We start from the raw sequence: 27714 nt of genomic DNA, 5'->3' as shown, positions 1-27714 counted from the left end.
AGAAGTGGATTTGAGAAAGAAAAGTAAGAGAAAGGCAAGCTCTTGGTTTCTCCTCAGTGTTTCTCGGTCTCTAGTCCCAGGCTGTTCTAGAAGTCCAAGTGTATTTCTGACCTTGGGTTCTGTGAGAGCCTACCACCTCATTGTTTTGGTTTTTTTTGGTTATGCTGGGTCTTTGTTGCTGTGTGCAGGCTTTCTCCAGTTGCAGCGCATGGGCTTCTCATTATGGTGGCTTCTCAGTTGTGGAGCATGAGCTCTAGGTGCTCGGGGTTCAGGAGTTGTGGCATGTGGGCTCAGCAGTTGCACCAGCACCTCATTTTTTTTAATTATAAAAATTCCTCTACGTTGCTTAGGTGAGTTTCTATCACCTGCAGCAAAACTGTTAAATTTTATCTTAAAAACAACAACAACACTGGGTTCATGTCATATTGGAAAAGTAATTATTTATTATGACAAAAATAAAACTGTTGACTGAAAACAATGTTACACTGTATTGCACCATGATTGCAAATGAGCCAAAACCTGTCTAAAAGATGAACATTCCAGAGCAAACAGCATCCTTTCACTTGGATAAGTAGGCATGCAAGCAGTAAGTCATGAGTACCAGTAACCTAAACTTAACATATCGAAGCATTTTACGACAGTAATAAAACTATTAAAAAGTTAAAACATGTCTTTAAAACAACCCCACCACTAGAAGAACATGTTTTGAATCACTTTCAAGAAGTGATGATGTGAGTGCATTAAATAATTTATTTGCTCTTTTAATTCTATGAATGCTTATATACTGCACCAATAGCACACATCTCAGTTGTTTGGTTGGGATTAAGAAGCACAGTTTGTGGCATGAAAGACATTTTTTTCCTCTGTATAATACCAGTGGACCCCCAGAGAGATCCAATTCATAATTTTGGCCTTATTAACACCATCTTCATTTTACCAAGCTGATTAGCTAATATATTGTTACAGTGTTTGCAGAAAGCCTGAAGCTTCATGGGTAACAATTTATATTTAAATCTTAAGAAATGAACATAAATATACAGACACTTTAATGTAGTTTTACATTCTGAGGCAAGAAGTGTATTATATAGGGCCTGCTGTTTCCTCTTTCATGCTCTAAAGCACCAATTTATGTTAAGATGGCAACGTGCAATTATAATCATGATATTCTGATCAGAACTAACACAAAGCAAGGCTGCAATGATTCTCAGCTTTATTTTTTGTTTTTTTTAACCATCCTCTGTACAGTGATCAATAAGGTAAAATTTATAATAATTACATAATGGAAAAAAATCATAACCATTATTTTATTTCACACTTTTAATGAAACAGCAGCTCAACTTTTAAGAAAAATCAAAATGAAAAGTTTTCATAACTACACTGAATAGTTTACTCCAAGAGAACAAAATAGGGGCTGTAGAGTCCCTGAATTTCCTAAAGGAAAATGGAAGATTAAAATGATTATATTCTCTTATGAATATGGCCAAAAGGTAACAAATAAATGATATATAACCAACATCAACTGATAGTCATTTGATATCTTACCAACACTGATGGAAATATATTCACAGTATAATAAAAATCAATTAAATTTTAAGGTTTTTCCTTTCCCTTACTTGGTTTTAATTAAACAGATTAAATATTGACTAAGCACTTGTCCATGTGCTTTAATGAACAGTATATGGATCTGCTCCACATGAGTCCTGCTGGTGGTAAACTAGACTAAAAGAAAACAGTCTTTGAGGAATGTTCTCCCTTGGCTGTGAAACCTGCCTATTTCAGTACAGTTTGGGGGAAGGGGACTTTAATAGGATGGTGCCACATCACACAAACTGGAGGACAACACCATATGGACTGAAAACTGAGGTAATTTTTAAATTAAAATTTTACAAGTTTGTGCAAGAGAACATTTCTATTTTTCTAGAATTTTGTTTTCAATTCCAGAAGACATGCATAGCACATTATTTTTCCATTTCTAGGTGGGGGCAGGGGCAGACTACTGGTTTATAAAAATGCAAAAGGGGCTTTTTGTGACTATACTCTCAAATTCTAGAAACCCAATCAGTCTTCAATCCTTTGGTCACATAAATAATAATATAGGCCATCTGGTTCTACAGTAAGACTGAATTTTCTAGTAGTTTTAAGTGCTTTGAATGGGGGCAATTCACTGTTTTCATTCAAATTTTCTATTGAAGATTTTAACCTCACATTATCAAGTTTTTTGACTTTTGTTTCTACACATGCTTCTAAACCTCTAACATTTCTCAAACATCTCACAAGACTTCATATATTTAAAGCTGATTTTAGGTCTGTGATGAAACACAATATTTTTTCTATCTTGAATTTAATACAAAGCAGCTTAAAAAAAAATTTGTTTTTTTAATTGGCCTTCTCTGTATAACTCTGGTTAACTGAAACTCTTAAAAAGTACTTTTTGGGGACCTGGCTTTTAGATGCCAGTCTTCACAGTAATGCTAAATGAATAAGGATGAGACATTACTGAAAAAACTGACTTTGAATCTAAACTACTTACAGATTTATGATATTTGTAAAATATTGACAATCCTGGCTGCACTATCCTTTCAGTACTGGAAAATCAACATAGAACTGGAGTTTGGGGTAATCCTCTAAAGCCAATAAGCTCTGAACAAACTAACCACTTCCATCCAATTAGTAAAAGCCAGGAAAATAAGCAAGATATTTTCTAGAAGAGAGCACTTCCTAGTATAGTGTTTTGTAAATAGCTTAAATATCTTCTTAGCAATATGTGGCTTATTTTCTCTTTTGCATTCTCATTAACTATTAGCTCAGTTTAAGTGGAGTGGCAGTTACTAGCTGTTTCTTTGCTTTCTTATTTGATTGTATTGATATACTAAACGAAATGATAATAAGGTGGGAATCAAATAATAGATTTGATTTCATGTTACATGTCCTTCCTCCATCTGGTTTGCTTCTTTTTTGTTTCTGTGTTTTGGGTGTTTTTTTCTTCCTTCAGTTTTTAATAGTAGTATATAAACTTTCAGAATTTTAAAACCAAAAGTTGCACTGCTGCTCTAGTTTTCTTCAGTATGGGAAAAATAGTAAGAAGGCCAGGAACAATAGTAATTGTCCAAGGTCACACAGGTCACAGCCAAACAGATTCAAATCCACTTCTTTAGATAGCCAGCCCTACATTCTACTAGCTACAAGCCATCATGCTATATCGTGAAGGGACCATACCCTGACAAGATAAAAAAGATCCTTTAGAACTGAACTAGGTATGAAATATGTTTTGGATTCAAAGCCATAGTTAGGCTCAGAAAGTTGGTCTTCAAAGATAAATATCAAGGGAATTAATCTATTCTAGGTATAATACCAGTATGTTTTATCAACTGGTATTCTTTTATATAGTTAAGAATTCAATGAACTCTAGGCAGAGACAAATCTATTTATAATTCATCCCAAGATACTACATCAAAAATACTTTTTTAAAAATAAAGCTTTTATTGTTTTAAAATTTTCTTTGCTTTGTGGCTCCCCATCACTCTTCAGAGAATAATGTTTACAGCACTGCCTATATCACTCTTGGTTTCCATAGGAAAATAATTGTTTTCTCTTTATGCTAAAGATAATGAAAGTTATTTATGCTTAATCAAAATGACTATGGTTACAAGAGTAGCATCCATTTAAAAAATAATTTTTAACAATGAAATTTCAATTTATCATCATTCCTCTAGTGAAGCTAGAATAAAATTATACCTTTAAGTATACTAACAAAGAACCTAAAAGCAAAAATGTGTACTTAATCGTGTTATTTAATAGATTATAGATATACTATTTCAAATTTTAAGGAATTAAATTACATTAACAATACACAGCTATGTTCCCATATAAAAAGGCTTATTAATTCTAAAAGTTCTCAAATGGACTTTGCTAAGAAAGATGGGTTTAAACAGGAAGAATGCAACATGTTCAAAATTAAGAAAAATGCCTTGAACTTACAAGGGTAACAGTTACATTTTAGTTATAACCAAAGATTTGTTTAGTTTCTTTATCTCAAATTAAAAACAAATATGTAGAATAATCTCCCAGAAGTAACATGGGTGGGTCCCCCTGCCTTCTACCACTTATTAGAAATTTTGCTAGGCAACTAAGGGATTGACGGGGAGGGTGAAACCTGAACTATTGTTAAATTAATAATGAGCTGCAATTATGACTTCTAAAGAACAGGTATAATACAAAATTGAGAACTTATCTCAAAATTCAGATAAAGGCACTAATCACAATTTACATTTTTTCATCAGACAGTATCTTATAGTTGACTGATTTTCAATAAATTTCAGAATCAATGTTTCAATGTTAAATACGTGCTTGGGTCAAAACATTCTCTTGGAGTAAAGGATAATCAGTTTTCATATTACTATAAGAGGAAATATCTAATGAGAACCCATAAAAAAAACTTTAAAAGTCTTACATGAATTTTCTAATTGAACTTTTCTCAATCGTTGGCACAAAACTAGCTGGACATCTATTTCATCTTCAACACACAGCTAACAATTTCTAATCCAGAACCAACAAATATTTTTTTAAAGCATTTAGAAAATAAAACAAATTGTATTTTAAAGATCAAATAGAAAACTTGAGTCTACACTAGTAGTCTGACAAAATACAATCGACTATTAACACTTTCAGTATAATGCTGATGTGGTAATATAAAAAAATAACCATATAATTTGATAGAAGAAAATGGAGCCAGCCAATCTTATTAGATACAAGAAGAAAGATATCACAATAAGAACAAATACAGGAGTATTAAATATGATTTTTCTCAGGAAAGAATTCAGAGAATTATCCCCAGTATTCATGGCTAAACTATACAACCCATGATAGAAATTCTGGCCAAGTGTGCTTTAGGTAAACAGATTTTCATAATTTCTCCTGCCCCTACTCTACCCCACATACATACTGTGTTGATTCTTGTCTACTTTTCTCTCCTGTTCCTGACTACACATTATATTAAAAACAAAATTTCCCTCTACCTGGTACAGTATCACTTAAGAAAAAGGTTGAAAACAAGGTTAATGAACAACTAGGTCCCAAAGCCCAGCGAGTTTTCCTCTGGTGATTTCCAGTTCCAGGGAGTACTACCACTAAATAGGAATCAGAAAAATGTCACCACATTCAACTAAATTATTTAGACTAAGTATAATAAATCCAGTATACCTGAAAACAGCAAAATTTAAACAACCTACAGTAAAAATATTAAAATATCACTTTTGAATAGGTATTGATATTTTTATGAACACTGAATCCTATTTTTGACCCAAATGAAAGAATACTGCAAAAATAAAGTATTATTCTCTATGTATGTGTTTTATCCCTTTCATTATAGCAAAAGCGCACATTTGAAATAAAGAGAAGCAAAACTACAATACTTTTCCCCCCCTCTTAAGGTATGTACTATTTAGATTACTGTTCATATTAGACACTGCCTTAAAAATATTTTAATGTTATTCAATAAAATAAACTTTTGCTAGATTATGAGTTTTTAACTAGCAAAAATTTGTTTAAGTTGTTAGTGTATTAAACTTGAGTTTCATAGTAATATTCTAAAAGCCACGCTTAAGTTCAGCAGTTTCCTATAATCTAGTAAAAGATTTTAGAACACGAGGCATAATTACACAAATGTTAATCGTTTCAAGCCTATTACACCACAACAGATTTAAGCAAAGACATGGATTTTTTAAGTAATATACTGCTGGTGGTAGAGATGCTATCACACAATTTGAAATCCTAAGAAATAAAATGAACTGTTTATTATTCTGCTTTTTAGCTATTGCCCAAAGCAGATGTGGTACCCTTGCAAATGAAACAGTTAACTTTTTTCTGATAATAAAGTTGTTTGTAATTGATAGTAAAAATATATTTCAAGTGCCTTGTTATATTTTCAGTGCTGGTATACTTTAGTAATTTCTGATAGTTATATATGCGTTGAATAATGTGACATTCTTAAAAATACCATATTTAATCAAAGTATTTACTATTGAAGTTGGGCTTTGAAATAAATATTTTACTATTATTAGTTTTTAACCAAAACCAATCCCATCTTGTAGGCTGAAAACTGAACTTAATTCTTCTAAGATAAACAGCCTTCTTAATTGAGATGCTAATAGAAACTTAAAATTATTCCATGACTTGCAATAATGTGGGGTAAAGCAACTCATTTAAAAGGCAGGTCTCATGATGTTCATCCACTCCTTAAATATATATCTTTTAGGCATATTTCTTTCTCTATAATAAAGTTCTGTCCAAAAGTAAGTGGTTTACAGAGGGAGCAAATATTTAGTGTTAGATAAGTTTGCAAACAGTACCTGACAAGTTCCACAACTGGTAATTATCTGGTAGGGGGAGGGAGCAGTCATTACAATACTTCAGAAAACATTAAACATATGACAAATATTTCTTAAAAGGCAGTCGTTGAATAATTAGAATAAGCAGTCTGAAGAATTCTGTTGCTGAAAACAGTTATACATTATGTTTATCCAACTGAAGATTAGTGCATTAAAAAAAAGTTAAGAAAAAATCTTTTATGTTCCAGTTCAGCTGCACTTGATTCAAGTGTTGCTCACAGAGGTTTGTGTTGTTATAAATTAATTAAACATGCTGCTGCTTTAGCAGCCAAATGTACTAGGTTCATGTCACAGAATAAATAGAGTCTCTTTCGAGCAAAAAAGTTATCTCACACCAATCCGGGAGGTCATCCACTCTAGACCTTGGCATAACCTGAAACAGAAAGCAAAAGTCTTTTCAAAATAAAAAAACTATATATTAAAAACTGAAAGCATCCTTTAAGTCTACTGTAAGTATACTTTCGGAGAAGGCAATGGCACCCCACTCCAGTACTCTTGCCTGGAAAATGCCATGGACGGAGGAGCCTGGTAGGCTGCAGTCCATGGTCGCTAAAAGTCGGATACGACTGAGCGACTTCAGTTTCACTTTTCTCTTTTCATGCACTGGAGAAGGAAATGGCAACCCACTCCAGTGTTCTCACCTGGAGAATCCCAGGGACAACAGAGCCTGGTGGGCTGCCGTCTATGGGGTCGCACAGAGTCGGACACGACTGAAGCGACTTAGCATAGCATAGCATAAGTATACTTTAACAAGTATAGGTCCAAACATCAACATATAGCTACTATATTACAAGTTATTTCTAGTATGAGAAATAATGAGAAGGTCAGTTTGATTTGAGGATAAATAAGTTCCTAGAAATAAACTGGGTAGGCCATATATAATACAATGGGTTCTCCTCAGTCTACTATGTCCAAATGTACTTTCTTAGAAAAGGAGAAATACATTAGAATGGATTGTTCTTAATTGTTCATTGTTTACAAGTGTGCCTCCCAAAATGACTCCTGATAAGAAAGAGATGCGCTCTTGTCGAAAGCTGGGAGTTTAGACTTAATTTCTTTGACGTCTCCTCTTTTATTCCGGTTACATTAGTTTTCTCCCAGTTAATCAATGACACAAGAAATGAACAACAACTGAAAATCTAGATTGTAAAAACTTTCTTCAAAAGTTTGTTCTTGCCCTTTTTTGGTAAAACATTCCATTTATACTAAAAGTTACAAAAAAAAAAATTGTTGGTAACTTAGTTAAACTGTAATTTAACAGTAGCAATTGAGTAAAATTACTCAACCTGAGACACCATAAGAACAAAAATGGAAAAGGATTCAAATAAGAAAGCAAGTTGGTGGAAAACACTTGCGAGAAATCTGAAAGAAGTCACACACTCACCCTTCTCCTGTTAAAGCACAGCAGGACTGAATGTGCCATGGATGATCCTTAATTGAGCTGAGGGTGAGGTATTTAGAGATTTCAGCTGCTGTCATACACCCTTTCATATCCTGTTTATTGGCAAAGATAAGGACTGCGGCCTTCCGTAAATCCTGCAATCAACATGAAATCTTTTATTAATGTTTTAATTTTATATTGGAGTATAGGCAATTAATAATGCTGTGATAGTTTCAGGTGGACAGCAAAGGAACTCAGCTATATATATACATGTATCTATTCTCCCCCAATGAAATACTTATAATACATCAAATATCACAATTCAAAATAAAACTAATGAAGCAGGAGGGTAGAATAGGCCCTACGGAACAATTCTAATGAAATCTCTGTACTTTAAAATAATCAGGCACTAATCATTTAAAAGTTTTGTTGAAATAAAAAATGACCTCAAAGAACCATGACTTAATGATTCACTCTAAAAAACACATTAAACTAATATAAGCTAGATATTAAAAGTTATTTTTCTGTTGTTGGGCCAAATGGGTCAAACTAAAAGTAAAATAAACCTGAATCTGAAATAATGACTTAAAATTATCTGAGCAATATTCTAGTAGGTCAATACAGTATACTATAGAATCTCTCCAGAATTTAAAGGAGCTTACTGAAGGTGAGGGTTGGGCAATACTACTAATTAATCTGTCCAACCAAAGCTCATTGATTAATGTTCACTGCAGAACTGGGAACACTGGAAGTAACTTTAGTGTTCATTAAGACAAGAACAGATGAAGTGTGGTATATATACTTAGAGTAAAACACTATATAGTTGTTGATGGGTACATAAAATTGTAGTAATAATGTGCACAGTAATAATATGCATAATATTCACTACTTTTAGGATGGTGTAATCTTTCAGGATCCTCTCAGACAGAAGGGAAGAAAATCAGATTGGAGAGATCTCATAAGGTATTTAACATCATATATTGAGTGGTAGCTACATAAATGTTTTACTTTCTAAGTCTTTTGTATTTATGAACTATTTAGAATTAAGCGACCCCATGGATTGTAGCCTGCCAGGTTCCTTTGTCCATGGGATTTTCCAGCCAAGAATACTGGATTGGGCTGCCATTTCCTCTGCCAGGGGATCTTCCTGACCCAGAGATTAAACTTCACCTCCTGCATTGGCAGAAGGGTTCTTTACCACCGAGCCACCAGGGTAACCCATTATACACTGCAGAGATGAAAAGATCTTAAATTTTCCATTCTCTTGCCACAATTTTTCAGACTTTTTAAGGTATGAACAAGTAGTTTTAACTGTGAAAACTGTTTTCAATTAACAGCATCAGTCTCCAGATTAATGTGTAAGGTTTTCTTAAGTTTGATAAAGTATTAAAATTTTTTGACTTCACGACTTTCATCAGTTTGATATATAAAACTTTGTTAACGAAGAAATAACCAACAGCAGAGCACATTAATCTTTGTGAAAACACAAAAGCAGTATTGGATACCTTACTCCATTTATGTTTGTTTTCAAAATTTACCTCGTGAGCCAACATTCTGTATAATTCTTCTTTCGTAATAGCTAGTCGTTCCCTGTCAATGCTATCAACCACAAGAATGATGAACTAGAAGACAAGTAAAAAGAAAGAAAATTGAATGAGATGTTCATGTTTTCTGCAAAACTACTCTAAGTGCTAGAAGTACTTTCTACTATGGCAACATCATCACTATAAAACTGGTCTTTTTCATCATAAAGAATTTGTATTATACTGAATTACATCAAGCAGTAAAATCCAAATGTCAATATGAAAAATAACTCACAACTTCAACAAATAAAAACCATGCTGGAGTTTATTTTTTAAAAGTGATATTTAAAGATACAATATGCCCTTAATATATATACTAAGATTTATTTTAAAATTCAAGTAGTAAAAGGTGTTTTTAAAAAAGAAAGCCACAGTCTTAAAAAAAAGTCCCAGTAATTTAAATAACTCACACTAAAACTTAAAAAAATTTAATGTAAAATATCAACAATAGAAGGGCAAGAAAAATGTGTTAAATGGAAATATATATACACACTTGGATGTTACTAATACTCTAACAGGAGAAAGCTATTGATAATGGTGTAAATAAAGAAAGGTATGTTACATTTTCAAAATAAAGCATCTTTGATATGAAAAATAAGATACAATGAGAAACGGCCCCTAAATTGAACATCTTATACAGAAGAAAAAGAAATGAGACTAAACATTTTGAGGGTTATAGAAGATGAGTCAAATACACAGGAAGGGTAGAGTCATATTGTCCAAATGACCCTACAATTAGGGGAAAGAAACAAATAGAGCAATCCGAGCACAAACTAACAAGAGCTTATAAAGAGATAAAAGGAAATCTAAAAACAGGGGATAAATGTAAGAAATATGGCCAAGTCAGAATAGACAGAATACGGGGAAGTAACTCTGTAAGTTAAAGACGGACTGCTGCTGCTGCTGCTAAGTCGCTTCAGTCGTGTCCGACTCTGCAACCCCATAGCCGGCAGCCCACCAGGCTCCGCCGTCCCTGGGATTCTCCAGGCAAGAACACTGGAGTGGGTTGCCATTTCCTTCTCCAATGCATGAAAGTGAAAAGTCAAAGTGACATCGCTCAGTCATATCCAACTCTTAGCGACCCCATGGACTGCAGCCTACCAGGCTCCTCCGTCCATGGGATTTTCCAGGCAAGAGTACTGGAGTGGGGTGCCATTGCCTTCTCCTAAGTTAAAGACGGAAGGTGTCAGAAATTAGTCAATGACTCTGTAACTTACTGTATGGTGACATTTCAGCTTTTAAATGATGCCTCCATATAAAGAATTTAAGCAGCAAGATAAGAAGGGTGAACAAAGTGAACAAAAATCACTATGTAGATAAAATCTCTACCTAAGAATCTAAGGCTGCAAATGCTATGTGCTATGCTACTGTGCTACACGGAAGGTCAAAAAGTTCTCTGTAGTAATTCTGATATTCTTGTAGAAATAGTTTCTAAGGACAATTCATGTAAGTGGAGTCACTAATAATGTATGTCTCTCTGGACCAATGTGAAGTCTTTTTGTGTTAACAAATTGAAAAACTACCATTTAGGAATGTTATCAATACGTATGAATCAGCTGGAACCAACTTTGATTTATTCACCAAAGGCAACTGCTCCTTTCAGACTTGGAGTTAACTGCGAGCTGTGAAGAAATTACAGCTATATTAAAATGTTCTTCCCTTATTCTAACACATTTTAGTTTCAGAATGTTATTTTGCTATGTTATGTAGAAATATATACTAAACTAACCTATAACCATAAATACTAGCTTATCAACCTATCCTCCCCTTGCAAATAAAAATAATTAAGCACTACTACAACTGCTAAGTATCTATGATATGCCATCATGGTTTGACCAGTCACACACTGCACTAGAATATATACACACATACACACAGGCTATTATTTTTTTTTAATTTTAAAAGACAAGTTATTCACCACAAATTCTTTGCATCAATACTCCCACCTCCTCTGCAACTCCTTCTCAAAAAAAAAAGTCAATTTTTAAGGTTTCATTACAGAAAAAGTAACTGGTTTGGTGTACCTCTTTGTAAAGAAAAACTATAGATGCAATTGCGCATTAGTATTCCTGAAGATAAACCTCTCTCAATAGCACTGCACTTATTATTTTTTAAAGAATTTGCCTCTAAAAAGATTAAATAAACACAAATATAAAAGATATTCCAGATTTGCTTCCTGGGTTGACTCAAATAATGAAATAAGTGATAGTGAATGCTGGGAGGATGGCTTGCAAATCATCTGCTTTTTATTTAAAATATAATCTCACCAAAAATGTGAATGTTCAATTCATGTGATTTAAAAATCCTGTATTAAATTATGCTTAAAGTATTGTATTCCCCCCTACCCACAGCCTCTTGTAAGGCTGGGAAAGGTTATATAGTTTATCCTGGTGTCCACTTCCTCCAGCAATGGAGATACTACAGTATTAGCCTAAGGATGAATTTAGAGAGCCAGACAACAGTAAGCATTCCACTAGTAATAGCTCCCATTATTCTCCCGACTTGCCTTTCCTCTTTAATTTGAAAACCTCCAATTCCTTACAGAAAAAGAATCTTATTAAAAGGGAACTGTGACTATGCCTTCTGTATAGCCTATCTGTTTTCTGGGTTTACTCTTTGGTTCTTCTCATTCAAATTCAGAAGTAACCTCAGTATACCTCTGTATTTGAGTAATACGTGTTCCAGGATGATCGAAGTGACTCTTGACCACCAATATCCCACATAAGAAAATGAGTGTTCTTCACAACTATTTCTTCAACATTGCTTCCTATGGTTGGAGATGTATGAACCACTTCATTCATTAAGCTGTTAAAAGACAGATACCATAAAAACTCTTGTAAATCTTGAGAACCCAAAGCAACTGTTATCTCTGTATTTTCATATGAATCAACCTTTTTTACTTGCACCAATGATGGTAATCACTAGCAACAAAATCACTGTTCAACCTTGCAGAACATTTGTGCAAACAAATACCTAGACAAACAACAACTGAAGGAATGCTTTTTGGTTCTTTTAATAGAATAAACTACAGGCTTGATCTGGACAGAACTGTGTGGAGTGAGAGGGCATTTTTGTGGCCAGAATTCCAATAGTCCCATGTCCTCTTATCAGTTAGAGCAGAACCAATCCCCTACGCTGAAAGAGCAAATTTCTAGGTGACTGTGTCATCTATACTTGTAAAGTAGTAACCAATGAATAGTAAGTAGGCTATCACTTTTTAAAAACTGTCTACGTGAGAAAACTGACACTTGGTTCAGCCATAAAGATTACTGGATGTCTATTAACTAAAACTACAGTCGATATGCCATCCTGTTCTGGGCTCGAGTATGGCGGTTGTTTAGTCACTAAGTCATGTCTGACTCTTGCGACCCCACAGATTGTAGTCTGGCAGGCTGCTCTGTCCATGGGATTCTCCAGGCAAGAATACTGGAGTGGGTTGCCATTTCCTTCTGCAGGGGATCTTACCCACCCAGGGATCAAACCCGGGTCTCCTGCATTGTGGACAGATTCTTTACCAACTGAGCTACACGGGCTTGAGATCATTTTAAAGACTGTCTACATGAGAAAGCTAACACTTGGCTTAACCATAAAGATTACTAGATGTCTATTAACCAAAACTACAGTCGATGGGCAAATGAAAATACAATGATGCTCATATCACGTGTATTATCATAATCATCAGTTAAGCTATATTAATCAATTAATTCAACAAAATTTATCTGCCTATAATATGTCAGTACTATGTTGGAAGAAGCTTGTAATTCTCCCTTGGGTTTAATGTATGTATTTTTGAAGCTATATGCAAAATTACTTCAACAATGATGACAGGTTTCTGAAATGTTTATTTCTAAAGTCCAAAGGCTAAGGCATAGTAAATTACATAACGACCAATGGATGAATGTTTTAAAGAAAAACAAGTAGTTATTCAACTCTGAAACAACAAGCCATAAGTTGGTAGCTTTTCAGCAAAGCAGCTGAAAAAAAAACATTAAGCATTGCTTAAGTGAAGTATTTCTGGAGACCTGTCAGCTGATGTACTTAAGATGAGGCGGGAAGAGACAAGAAGCATACAATGGAGCACTGTATTTTATAATTATTTGTTAAAATGCCTGGGACACAGATCCATTCCCACTGTTTAACAAGGATCACTGCACTGGCACTGAGAGGATAATGGGAGGCAGTCTGACAAGTGGATTGATGGGCTGTTAAAATATCCTGAAAGTAGTAATGTATTTCTCTGGAAGTCTCGAGCCTCTTGTTGCAAGCCGCTAAAGCAGTATTTTCAGGTGCGATCTTCATTTCTTTTGATTTGACAAGTCTGGGTATGTTAAACAATTCCTGAGCTATTTAGTCAGGAGAGCAATAATAGCTTCAATATATCATTCTATTCACATGGACTTCAGAGAGGGAAGAGCTCAGCAAAATGTACTTTATCCCATCCTTCCCTCACAGAAATGTGTGCTTCAGTTATTTTTAGTTTAATATTAATTCTTTCTTTCAAGGCTGGAAAAAAAATGAGTGTTTTTGAACATTGTAGCAAACATACAGCAAATTTACCTTAAAAACTGCTTAATAAATTTTGTGTTTGGCTAAATACAAAACTGTATGTTTAAGTTTTCCCCTTATAATGGCATCTCATTCTTATTAATTATACAAAATTAGCTCCAATATTGAAAATAAAAACTGTTTAATTAAACACCCATACTTACAATTGATAAAGAATGGTGGTTTTCCCTGCGTTATCCAGTCCCACTATAATTACTTTGTGTTCTACAAAAAGAAAGCAAACCAGAAACATTTAACACTGCTGCGCACTTCAATTACACGCTTTCAACAATGATTATTAGGTAGCTCACTAATGAGAATCATTCACTGGATATTTATTCCTGGATTAAGATACAGACAGAAATAAAACTTTATGATGTCAAGACTACTTGCCTTAAGTGAGGCAATCTGTTATGACATTTTCTCTCTCTTATAAAAGAATCTGGGAGATGGGTAAGATGCAGGCACAAGAGAACTTTGTTACTTAGTTTGGGGGGAAAACCCAAATAGTAATCTTGACAAGATAGTATGACTTAGAATATAAGTTTTAAAAAAAGCGCTGTACACAACTGCTTGCCCTCTCTACCAATCAAATTAGTTTTTTGTCAAGTTGTTTTTACAGTCGGATGTTTTCCCACCTACACATACCAAGATATTTTTTTCTTTCCACTTAAAAATCCAAAAAAACTGAACAGTATTCCCTGTCAATAATAAGATGTATAATTTCTTTTTTTTAAGACACATAATTTCAACCAGACTTTTTTCCTCCCATTAATTTCCAGACAAATAAGCAATTACTGAGTTTTTCATGCTTTTTCAACTGTTTCCACTCTTCATACAAAAACAACTCTTCAGTTCCCTCCTTCAGGTGCCTTGCGTTAGAAGTGCCATTTCTTTCATAACACATTTTTAAGGCCCAGCTAATTATTCTGTTAAGTAGTAGATATTTGGGAACTGCCTTAGTATTCAGAAAATACTTTACATATCATCTTTGCTAGACTTTTAACCTATACAGAATGTATGATTCCTCTTTCCCAGGGCAGAACGTTTAAAAAGTTACCAGTGAATTCAACAGGGTACTTAAGGAAGTTGCCGTAAGAACAGCCACATAATCAACTCATATGTAGTGAATCTGCTACATTTCATATCAGATCCCTGATGCTCTTGGTAACCTCTGATGAATGTCAAAATTCTGATTATACATCTACTCAAATAGTATCAACACTGCACCCATCAAAAAGAGGAGCCATAATTCACAAAACGTCTCTGTCTTCTCATGACCCGCATGCTACACGGGCGCTGTCTATAGCACTGCAAGACAAACGACATGGTCCTCTGGAAAGGCTATTTTCACTATGGCAGGAGTTACTTTTTAAAAAAAGAAACACAACTTGTTTGCTTATCTTAACTCACTGTCATTCTTTTTCTTTTTCTGGCTTTTGATTTGTATCCCGTAATTTCTAATGGAGTCGATCTTGAAGTGTTGCCCTGTTTCTGTCCCTGAGAACAGTACACGAGTGGCAGCGCTCTTATTAGTGGAGGAACACATATCCTAAACTTTGGTGACAGCTGGAAACTCCACCTGCCCAGGATCTGGAGACCACGTGGCCCTAGCGGACAGGAGAAGAAGCCACTAATGTAAAGGTGCACTCAACCTGAGTACTCCTGCCAGGAGAAGGGTATGGAACGATAATACCATCATTACTGAGCAATTCAAGAGAACACACAGGGCCATTTGCAAACATGCCTGCTCTTGGCTTTACGGTTGTATTATAATCACTATTATGGTACTGAAGACTTGTAATGGTAAATTCATAAATAACCCATCATTTTGAAAGACTGGCCCTGAGTTTAAACTGTTAGCAAAGAAAAACACTGAAGGTAGATGGAGTATGAACTTCATTAAAGTTTCAAATGCTTAATTAACTTAAAGTTAATCAAGATTAACCTTTTCAGACTCCTTTCCCTCTCAAAGATATGGAATTCTAGCAATTAAGACAAAACATAAAATTTCAACTCTGTCTTATGATGAAGGGATGTGTATCTATCCTTCAGGTAAACTAAGACACATCTTCTGAAGTGAAAATTGAGTCTATATAATAAAGCACCATTAGTAAAAGAACAGCTAAGTGCTTTTTGAAAGCATGAAATAACCAAAAGTTTATTTTAAATCTTTTCTTTGAAAAATCTCTATAACTATCTATATAATAAGAGTACACTCAAGTTCAAAGAGCATTTACTAAAAACAAGTATAAAATAAAAGCTGTTTGTATTCTATGCACAACCATAATTCTTTCTCCTCCTTTCAAATGCCTCTGCTGCGTTTAGCTGCTACTTGAGCATATCAATGACCAAAGACTTAATTCAGTTCTCAAAGAAATACTGAGAAAAATATGGAAAGTGACACATATTCTCCCTAGCATAGCAGAAAAATTTAACACACTGCTTTAAACGTCCACCAGTGGGTGTCTAGACTAACCAAGTGTTAGTTTCTTGGAGCTACTGAATCACAGCGCTCTATCAAATTTTCACATCAATACATATCAAAAGCATAACTACCATCATAACTACCATAGTGTATGGTGTTACCTGATGTTAAAAAGGGGCCCTCATGCTCACAAAATCTGTTTGTTCTGTACTGGAAGTTTATTCTGTACTGCTGTCTTTTTGGTTAGGCATAATCAACAAGCCATAGACAGTTCTTATTTTATGTACTGAAACCCAAAAGATCAACTAAGAGACTAAGCTATATAACTGTCAGTGATTTCCTGTAGAGTAGCTTCGATTAAAAACAATTTCCCTTGCCTTTCATAATTAACTAAAACAGATGTGCTTTTATTATTTATTTACCTAGTATGCTAAAAAAAAATTTCAAAATATATCAGTTATGGTTCAAGTGAGTCTCAAATTAAGGTGAGAAAGGATTTATGCCAAAGGTTGAACTGCAACCTGCTGCCTATGAGATGAACTTGAAATATTTTAATGTCATTTTTATTTACAGAGCAGGGAGTAGAGATTTCCATTTCACTAAAACTGAAATTTCTAAAGTTATGAGGAGAAAATTATACAATTGTATATTTTTATAACTGCAACTTCTCCTCAACATGTATATGTAAGCCATATATTCTTATCTTCCAGTTCTTCAAACTACTCTCCATGAATACCAAAAAAGTCAATTTTTAGTTAAGCTTAAAGAGGGCAAACCATAACATGGACAACACTAAATTCTTTATTTCAAATGGACTTTACATATGTAATTAAATTAAGATTTACTGTCTTTTCGCCAATGTTTCCGGATAGCATTATTTATTTAAAAACATGTTGTCATAGAGTAATAGGCTGCCCATGCTTAGGGAAAGGAATGTGTGTTTTAAAGGCATGGTTGTGTGTGGAAAACCAAGTAATTCTGGAGTTAAGCCATAACAATCAGAATGACAAGGAATCCAAACATGTTAGAACTGTGTCACACACTGTGAGATGGTCTCTGTGGGCATCCTACTTCACTAGAAATCTCTTCCAGCTCATTTGGGTTCTGGAGATGCATCAACGAGTAGCACTGGAAACATTATTCTCAGACCTTTGTTGAGGGTAGAGGTGCAGCTTGGTCTCCTGGAAGAGATTTCTAATGAAGTACGGTGCCCACAGAGACCATCTCATGGTGTGTGAGCCCAGCACAAAGAAGGTTTATTTGTATTAAATGAAGGAAAATACTCAATCATAGAGCTTTTGTTTAATTTTGACCAAGTATTTGCACAGAAGTTTTTCAACAGGGCTTGGCTTTGGTGTTTATTCTCTTGGATTTCCTTAAAAGCTGGCTCCTCCCAACCCCCCAGCAAGGAAGACATAAAGACTATACAGGATGAGGATTCAAAGAAAATTAGTACGCTCACTGGCTTGTAGACAAATATGGGTAAAATGGCTAACAGGAAAAATATGATGAAAAAGAACTTAAAAAAAAAAGTAGGAAAAAGAAACAACAAAAAAATTTCTCCTTTTATCCAACTAAAAAAATTTTTATATACTCAATTTGTAAGGATAACAAACAGAATTTATAGTTTTAGCATAGACTATTAAACAATGAAAATGGGCTAACGCCAAAAAATATATATAAAATGACCAATTTTTAATCTTAAGACAAAAGATAGCCACCTAAATATCATGAAATAGGGATTGCTATCTTCTAGATACATAATACCTGCACTAAAATTGCCATATAAGGAGAACAGTTGTTCACAGAGAATGTGAACAACTATGTAACTACACAAATAAAGATGCCCTACGCTGCCGTCTATGGGGTCGCACAGAGTCAGACACGACTGAAGCGACACAGCAGCAGCAGCAGCACGCCAAAATTTAGTGACTTGGAAATTTAAAATACTGCATGTATAGAAAATAAGTTTGCATTATTGCAATAGGTAGGAAGTAAAATGTCAGCGGATATGGGGTCACAACCTGAGACGTGAAGGCCTGGAGAGCAATGAGACACAGCCTGCCTCCTGGAGAGGGCAAAAGGGAGAACCATTAAAAACCCTGTCCTATATTATACTATTCAGTTCAGTTCAGTCGCTCAGTTGTGTCTGACTCTTTGAGACCCCATGAATCGCAGCACGCCAGGCCTCCCTGTCCATCACCAACTCCCGGAGTTCACTCAGACTCATGTCCATCGAGTCGATGATGCCATCCAGCCATCTCATCCTCTGTCATCCCCTTCTCCTCCTGCTCCCAATCCCTCCCAGCATCAGAGTCTTTTCCAATGAGTCAACTCTTCGAATGAGGTGGACAAAGTACTGGAGTTTCAGCTTCAGCATCATTCCCTCCAAAGAAATCCCAGGACTGATCTCCTTCAGAATGGACTGGTTGGATCTCCTTGCAGTCCAAGGGACTCTCAAGAGTCTTGTCCAACACCACAGTTCAAAAGTATCAATTCTTCAGCACTCAGCTTTCTTCACAGTCCAACTTCTCACATCCATACATGACCACTGGAAAAACCATAGCCTTGACTAGATGGACCTTTGTTGGCAAAGTATACTATTACAGAATCATAAACGCCATAGCTTTATCTGCTCCTTCTCTCCCACCTCTTCATCAACAAATGTGTTACCTACACAGCAAATCTGAGGAACCCAGGTCTCCAAAAATGCACAAAAATACTGACCTGGGCCACCTTGCATATTTTATAGATTAAGAAATTACAGGCCTATGAAGTTAAAAAAAAAACAAACACTCAAGATGCTATTTTCAGCAAAAATACACTTTAGGAATGAAGGTAAAACGGGCATTTGCAGATGAAAGAAAACTAAGAGAACTCATTCACCAGTAAAACCACACTACAAAAATGGTAGTGTAGTTCCTTTAGCCTGAAAGGAAATTATGCAAGATGGAAATTCAAAACACGAAAAACAGGAATGTGGGTCAATATAAGAGAACATTTTACCCTCTCTTAAAACTGAATGCAATATAATATATTAAAATCTGTGGAATAAAGCCAGGCAGTACATAAGAGGAACATTTATAGCTTTAAGATGTTTATATATGAAAGGAGAAAGACATAAAAACAATGACACCCTGCTGCTGCTGCTGCTAAGTTGCTTCAGTTGTGTCTGACTCTGTGCGACCCCATGGACAGCAGCCCACCAGGCTCCTCTGTCCCTGGGATTCTCCAGGCAAGGATACTGGAGTGGGTTGCCATTTCCTTCTCCAATGCATGCATGCATGCTAAGCTGCTTCAGTCGTGTCCGACTCTATGCAACCCTATGGACAGCAGTCCACCAGGCTCCTCTGTCCACAGGATTCTCTAGGCAAGAATACTGGAGTGGCATCCACCCAACCCTTAAGAAGGTGAGGGGAGGGGAGGATAGGAAACAAAGTAGATGGGAGGAAATGAAAAATAAGAATTAGTGAAACAGAAACAAAGAAACAAATGAGAAAATGAAAACCTTTTCTTTGAAAAGATCTAACAAAACAAAGGTGGGAGTAATACCAGCTTTAAAAGTTATTGTGAAGTCACTGCAAGAGAAGAGAAAGTCTAAAGGTAACAGATGGCTCAGAGGGTAAGGAATCTGCCTGCAATGCGGGATTCCTGGGTCAGGAAGAGTCAAGACACTGAGTAACTAAAAAATGAGAAACATTTCTGTTTCAATAAAGACTCCAAAGTAATCAACTGGGGTAAAAAAGTCTTCAGCAAATCCTACTGGGACAAATATCCACATAAAAAAATAAAATAAAATAATGAATCCCAACCCCCAAACAATCTGAGATGGCTACAGACCAAAGCATCAAATCTAAAGCTTCTAGATGAAAGGAGCAGGACATAGAAAGTAACAATCACTTAAATAATAATATATAGAGAAATGAGACTTCACCAAAACCAAAACTTCCACTCAGCAAAAATCTCAGTTAAAAAATGAAGAGAGAAGTCATAGGCTGGGTGGTTAGGGGTGGATATATTCACAAAACACATCTGACAGAAGACTTAATTCCAGGATGCGTGCTAAGTCATTTCTGTTGTGTCCACCTGTAGCCCACCAGGCTCCTCTGTCCACGAGATTCTCCAGGTAAGAATACTAGAGTGGGTTGCCATGCCCTCCTCCAGGGGATCTTCCCAACCCAGGGATAGAACCCATGTTTCTTACCTCTCCTGCATTGGCAGGAGGGTTCTTTACCACAAGCACCACCTGGGAAGTACAATTCCAGGATAAATAAAAAGTTTTTTGATCCCCAAAAAAGGGGCAGGGCAGAGGATTCAAACATTTTGCAAAGAAAGTACACAAATGGCCACTTAGCACATGCAGCTGCTGCTGCTGCTGCTAAGTGGCTTCAGTCGTGTCCGACTCTGTGCGACCCCATAGATGGCAGCCCACCAGGCTTCTCCATCCATGGGATTTTCCAGGCAAGAGTACTGGAGTGGGGTGCCATTGCCTTCGCCGAGTTAGCACATAAAGAAGTGTTAATACCCAAAAGTCTTCAATTCAGTTCAGTCACTCAGTTGTGTCTGACTCTTTGCGACCCCATGAACCACAGCACGCCAGGCCTCCCTGTCCATCACCAACTCCTGCAGTCCACCAAAACCCATGTCCATTGAGTCGGTGATGCCATCCAACCATTTCATCCTCTGTCATCCCCTTCTCCTCCTGCCCTCAATGTTTCCCAGCATCAGGGTCTTTTCCAGTGAGTCAGCTCATTGTATCAGGTGGCCAAAGTACTGGAGTTTCAGCTTCAACATCAGACCTTCGAATGAACACCCAGGACTGATCTCCTTTAGGATGGACTGGTTGGATTTCCTTGCAGTCCAAGGGACTCTCAAGAGTCTTCTGCAACACCACAGTTCAAAAGCATCAATTCTTCGGCGCTCAGCTTTCTTTATAGTCCAACTCTCACATCCATACAATGACTACTGGAAAAACCATAGCCTTGACTAGACAGACCTTTGTTGACAAAGTAATGTCTCTGCTTTTTAATATGCTGTCTAGGTTGGTCATAACTTTGCTTCCAAGGAGTAAGCATCTTTTAATTTCATGGCTGCAATCACTATCTGCAGTGATTTTGGAGCCCAGAAAAATAAAGTCAGCCACTGTTTCCATTGTTTCCCCATCTAAAGTCATCAGAGAAATGCAAATTAAAACTAAAATGAGACACCATTACACACCCAACAAAATAGCTAAAATTAAAATACTGACAACACCAAATGTTGGTAAAGATATGGAACAAGTAGAAGCCTCAAATGTTGCTGGTAAAAGTAAAAAAAAAAAAAAAAAGTAAAACCACTTTAGAACAATCTAACAACCCAACATGATGCAAATGAATAAACAGACTGTGGTATATTCATGCAATGGAATTACTTATAATAGTTCTATAGGGAAAGCTTCCAGGGTAAATACACAGAAACAGAAAATAAATAGAAACAGAAACAAACCTAAGACACTTGGAAGACATAGCATTGTGAAGCAATGACATAGGAACAACAACAAAGTAACATTTAGCAAATAATAAGTTTTTATAAATTAGAAATATAACAGCTAAAAATAGACAATAGGATTGGAAGACAAAGAAATATCCCAGCACTCACACATACACACTCAAAAGACAGAAAAATGGAAAGGACATTTAGTACCATATGACCAATAAGATTTACAGATTAGTAGAGGAAGAAATCCTAAATTTAAGAAGAAAGAAAACAGATTTCCTAGAATGAAAAATACCTTCAAAATTCTGAAAGAAATGCTTTCCAACTTGGAATTCTATATCCAGCCCAAGTATAAATCAAAAATGAGGACAGGCCAAGATATTTTCAGGTATTTGGAATCACACACAAAAAATTATCACTTTGGACACCTTTGCAGGAAATTTCTGAAGGATGAACTTCATCAAGGAGTACAGCCAGGAAATAAGAAAAAAAAGAAATTTCTAATAAAATGGAAAAGCAAAGGAAATTCCTAGAATGGTAGCAAAGACAAGTCCAGAATAGTAGTATAGCAAGCAGTCAAAGATGAGAAACAGGCCCAACTAAGAGCAGGATGGAATACTGAGGGGGCGAGTAGGAAGAGTAGATCATGATAGGTGTGATGTAGAAACTCTACTGTTCTTGCCTGGAAAATTTCATGGACAAAGGAGCCTGGGGGGCTACAGTCCATGGGGTCACAAAGAGTTAGACACAACTGAAGCGACTTAGCACACAGCACGCACAAAAAAAACTAAGGCAATGAGATGTGATTATTCAAGGGGGGGAAAAGCTGTAGAAAAAAGGGAAACATAATTATAGCATATTGCAACTTAGTAGTAACAAAACTTTACAGTCACAAAAATTAACCCAAAATACTATCCTAGGATAATGAGGGAAAAAGGTATAAAAATACTAATTTCTCTCCTACCACAATAAGACAAATAATCAGTACACCTGCAACAAATATAATGTTATGTGTTGATTATACCTCAATTCTTTAAAAACCCCAAACTATGTTTAAAATTTCCATGTTATCCAGAATATGCATATTATTCAGAAACATGTGATTTGACTAATACATCATTTACAGACTTCAGAACTATATAACTTTTTAAAAAGTGTATTACTTTGATATAAAATTTTTGTTTGAAAAACAAAACAAAAAAAATTGAACAAAAGTTCTTTTGTATTGGGGATACAATAACAACCAAGACAAAGTTCATGCCTCAAGGAATTCATTTCTACTGAAACAGATAAGTACTGTAAACAACTAAATTTATATGATTACAGGGAGTGATAAGTGTTACTCAGAAAAACAAGGAGGGTAAAGACAGTGAATGTTGGGGTAAAAGTGGTCAGGGAAGGAAAGGGCTCTCTGAGGAATGACATTTGATCAGAAATCTGAACCATTTGAAGGTATGGATAAAGCAGGTTTTAGAAAATGGGGCAGATAGTGATAAATTTAAGTCTGGTGTGTTTCAAACTAGCAAAAAATCCAGAATTAAGAGCAAAACACTAATAGGAGACATCAGATGTAAGCCATCAGAAGTGAACAGTAACAATGCATACAAATTGGCTATCATTGCTCAAAATGATAGCAGGAAATTAACCAATGAGAAGGAAATGATGAATTAATGAAATTAAAATGTCACTGTTCTTTGGTTCTGAAAATGAACTACAATTAAAACCATATTCCACTCATTCCTAACTCTGAGTAAAATAAGAAATAACTGATGACCAACTGTATAGTGGTGACAACACATAGAAAAAAAGACCAAGGTCTAAGAGAGTTAAGAAAGTTTAATAAAAAAAAAGAAGAGTGCTCAATTTCTGAGGTGAATCTAAAGACAGATATCAACATGGTATTTTCTACAGGCGTAACCTCATTTTATTGCACTTCACAGGTATTTCATTTTCTTTCACAAATTGAAGGTTTGTGGCAATCCTGCACTATCAGATGATGGCTAGCAATTTTCAGCAATAATTAAACTAGGATCTGTACATTGTTTTTTAGACATAATACTATTGCACATTTAATAGACTACAGTATGGCCTAAACATAACTTTTATGTGCATTGGTAAAGCAAAAAAACTGTGTAACTGGCTTTTTTGCAATATTCGCCTTATTCTGGTAGTCCGGAACCGAACTCAGACTATCTCTGAGGTATGCTTGTACAAAACACATAAACCACCACAAAGATTACTTCCTTCACTGATAAGTGCATTGAAGTAATCAGTCTCCTAGCTTAAAATAAGGAAACACAAAAATCACAGAGATTAAGCATGCACTTTGTCATAGCTTTATTTAGCCAAACGTGCTGTTAGTATACTTATTCCCAGAAAGGTATCACATTTATGAGAAGATGCCTGATGCTCTAAAATACTATAGGAAACAAACGTTGGAAGAAAGATAAGGGAGAGGACTATTTAAGGCAAGATAAACAGTCCTCAATTCCCTCTTTATATTCCAGTCATCTTGGCACTGAGGCCCAGGGCCACTCCTCCCCTTTCTGATTCAACTGGTCTGAGGTGGGGCCTTGGGCATATTATTCTAATATGCAACCAAGACTGAGTGATTTGAGTATCACTTCATGTGTCATAGTGGTGAAAATGGAAAATGCTGAGATTGTCAGATGATACAAATAGAAAGTAAAAATACAGAACTAAAGTACTAATCTGATCTAAAGATAACATACAAGGACCAAACTCTGGAAGGGCTCTATGGCTAGCAGGTCTACACACAAGGCCTTCTATGATCTGGTTCTCCCGGTTACCTCTCCAACTTCATCTCCTCTAACTCCCCCCACAGGCAAACTAAGATACAGCCAAACAAAACTACTTATCCAACTATCTCATTCCTCTCTTATTTGCATATCAGTCCTTCCACTCAGACCGCTTAGCAGGCCTCGTAAACACCTATTTATCACTAAAGTCCAAGTATATCTTTTCCTGTAATGTCTTCTAGGAACGACCTGAGAAAAAATTTATTGCTTCCTTCTCGGTGACCATCACCATGCTTTTATTACATTATCTGTGAAATAATTTACCATGCTGCATCTTTTTTGAGTACTTTGAGAGTAACTACCTTAACTTTTCTGTTTATTTTTAACCTTTGTCTCTCCTATGCCTAAATCTCATGTCTGGCTTTATGGTCTATGAGTAAATGTTAGTTGTATGAATGAATACAATGACAGAATAACCATTACATAGTTCTAAATTTTCTAAACAAGGAAGTTAAAGGAAAAGAAAAATTCCTAAATAATAATGGGGATTTAAAAGGATGAAACAATTATGACTTGTAGAAATAGCCTATTGAATGTCTTTCATCATCTGAATTTTCCCTCTTCATACCTTATTCCCTTCTAGTCTGATTAGTTAGTTAGTTAAGTCGCTCAGTCGTGTCCGACTCTTTGCGACCCCGGGGACTGTATAGTCTACTCCATCCACGGGATTCTCCAGGCAAGAATACTGGAGTGGGTTGCCATTTCCTTCTCCGGGGGATCTTCCCAACCCAGGGATAGAACCCAGGTCTCCCGCATTGAGGGCAGACGCTTTAACCTCTGAGCCACCAGGGAAACCTAGTTTGATTAAGAAACCTCAAAAAAATGATAAACAGGAACTTTCCTGGTGGTTCAGTGGTTAAGACTTCACCTTCCAATGCAGAGGCTGCGGGTTCAAGCCCTCGTCAGGGAGCTAAGGTCCCACACGCCCCAGGACCAAACATAAAAGGGAAGCAATACTGTAAAAACGTCAATAACGACTTTAAAAATAGTCCACATCAAAAAAAATCTATAAAAAAATTATAAACACAGTAATAAAACAGAAAGGAGAGAAAAGGGGATGGGACAAATCACACACAGAAAACTCTTTAACTATGAGAAAAGATAGCAAGTGATTATTAATCTCTATACTTTTAAATATGTCTTAAAATGTTGCTTTACATAGTAAATTCATGTAATGAGGATTAGAAAACATACACTGCTGAAAAAATAATGTATTAAAGTTATGGATAATATCCATATGGAATTAAAACTCTGGCCACTTTGAAACCTGCGGTAATTGCGTTTATACACACACGTATATGTGTATGCATATATCCATCTTTATTAACTTGTAACCTTGAAAAAGAATATTTTAGTATTCTTATCGATCTACAGAACAAGTGACTATAAAGTCATTTCATTCTCCTAACTTCTTAAATACAGAAAAAATAAATCACATTAGCAATAATTGACTGGTACTATCATAAAACACCGGCTTTTATTATGTTCGGATGCTAAATGCAAAAAAAAAAAAACAAAAAAAAACAAAAAAAACCCGTATGTTTTAGAATGGTTTTAATTACTGAGATAACAGTTAAAAGAATGCCTAAAACTTTACCTATAGCCGGCCCTTTTGTCTGGGTATATTCTCTTCAGAAGCCATCACGTCTTATTCACTCTGAGAACAGGTTTTACAACTTCTTGGCCGTTTGTATTTGCAACTTTTAGACATCTCAGAACCAGTTTCTAAACTAATTACGGACACGCAATATCCTCCACAGAACCAAAAGCATTGAGTTTTTCAATATCGAAGAAAGGAATAAAGGGTTTAGTACGAAGATTTCTAGAAACCCGTGTATCTCAATTCATTCCCAAGTCCGGGAAAGCAGGCGAAATCACAGAGAACGTGACGGCGAACTGGATAAAAGAACAGGGCGAAAAACAAAGCAGTAGTAACGTTTTTTTAAGTTGATAGGTTTCTGAGCGAACACATCCTGGGGCAAGACTTAGGATACTTAATTAGAAAAGGAAAAGGCCCTCCAAATGTCTCCCGGTATCATTAGGTTGCTTTCCGCTTTCCTTCGGTAAAATTTCCAAATTCTTGGTTTGGATCCCAGGACACCAAATGCCCCCTGTTCTGACTTTCCATTTCTCGCAACTATCATTCCGTTTCTCGCAACCATCACTTGCACCTTCTTCCAAGCTATAACAGTGAGTTTCTACCCAACCTCCTTGACTAAGTCGCTTCTCTGCGTCTCAGAACGTTTGTGTCCACCGAGGGCCCTGCCTTACCTTGTCCTAACCCCCAGACAGCTGTCCCCTCCAGCGGTTAGACCCTCTGCCTCGGATTCGAGCCGTTGCGCAGCTCCATCCTTCTCACCTTGGTTACAGAAGAGGCTCCATAGTTTCGCGAAGATCAGCCCCATCATGAGCACCTTGGCGGGCCGCGGGGTCCCTCAGCAGCAGGTGCCGCTGCGCCGGGCCCCCCACCGCGGGACCGGCCGTGGGGCACGGAGGTAAAGCCGACTGGGACCTCGCGGCGAGGGCACTGGTTGGCGGAGAAGCCGCGATCTGCCGCTCAGCTACCCGTCAGAAGGCACTGCGCCGAGTCCCTGGCCGAGAGTCCTTTGTTCGAGCCCACTGAGCCCAACGCCGACCCGTAGTCCCCTCGGTCTGAACCCACCTACCCACCAGAGCCTCAACCAGCCCCAAGCCCCGCCTCCGCTCCGCCTCCCCTCCCGATCTGTGAACCACCCATCGCCGGAAGCACGGCGCCGGACGTCGGCGCGCTTACGTCAGCCCACGCCTTCCATGTGGCGTTTCCTCAGTTTCACTTCCGGTGGGCGGGCTCCGAGCTACCAGAGGGGTGGAAAGTGGGGGTGTGGGTGCAAGTCGCGGAGTTTCCCGGGAAGAACGCTTCTTCGGGTGTCTTCCTGTTTAGAAGCTGTTGCTGAGTTACCTTTCTTGAGTTTCTGTTGACTAGCAGGAGCCTTCCTGGTCCTTAAACCTGGGCACAGACTACAGTTATTCTGAGCAGCTGCCTTTTGTTGCACAAAAGGGAGGAGTGTTTCAACTGCCAAGTTCAGGCTGGTGGGCAAGCTTCGCTTCTGCAGTGATT

The 27714-nt window shown here is 36.5% G+C and overlaps 1 protein-coding gene across 4 annotated transcripts; it reads right to left on the bottom strand.

Moving 5' to 3' along the window:
* Nucleotides 1–414: 414 nt before the first annotated feature.
* On the bottom strand, nt 415–27714 carry ARL5B (ADP ribosylation factor like GTPase 5B). 4 transcript variants are annotated; one of them, XM_025000943.2, is made up of 6 exons: nt 27556–27714; nt 14060–14120; nt 12008–12155; nt 9306–9389; nt 7771–7922; nt 415–6759 (listed from the first exon to the last, which is right to left on the bottom strand). In XM_025000943.2, exons 3-6 carry the CDS (start codon nt 12149–12151, stop codon nt 6711–6713), a joined length of 429 nt encoding a protein of 142 aa, XP_024856711.1. In that variant the 5' UTR covers nt 12152–12155; nt 14060–14120; nt 27556–27714; the 3' UTR covers nt 415–6710. The 4 variants fall into 4 exon arrangements, with proteins under 4 accessions (XP_024856711.1, XP_024856710.1, XP_059748893.1 ...); XM_025000942.2 differs by having other exon boundaries at nt 27391–27663; XM_059892910.1 differs by lacking the exon at nt 27556–27714 and adding an exon at nt 26215–27271.

The sequence above is a fragment of the Bos taurus genome, chromosome 13 (genome assembly GCF_002263795.3).
Source record: "Bos taurus isolate L1 Dominette 01449 registration number 42190680 breed Hereford chromosome 13, ARS-UCD2.0, whole genome shotgun sequence".
In the NCBI taxonomy this organism is placed as follows: domain Eukaryota; kingdom Metazoa; phylum Chordata; class Mammalia; order Artiodactyla; family Bovidae; genus Bos; species Bos taurus.
Note: the sequence above shows the minus strand (reverse complement) of the source record. Positions and strands in the feature narration are given on the sequence as shown.

What these genes read in the sequence shown, in the direction of transcription:
- ARL5B (XM_005214293.5), bottom strand. Translation starts at nt 27,025, where the DNA reads ATGATGGGGCTGATCTTCGCGAAACTATGGAGCCTCTTCTGTAACCAA. An exon ending in ACCACCATTCTTTATCAATT is followed by an intron (nt 12,156 to 14,059) that starts GTAAGTATGGGT and finishes GTCTTTTAACAG; the next exon opens with CTTAATGAATGAAGTGGTTC. An exon ending in ACAGAATGTTGGCTCACGAG is followed by an intron (nt 7,923 to 9,305) that starts GTAAATTTTGAA and finishes TGTTGATTGCAG; the next exon opens with GATTTACGGAAGGCCGCAGT.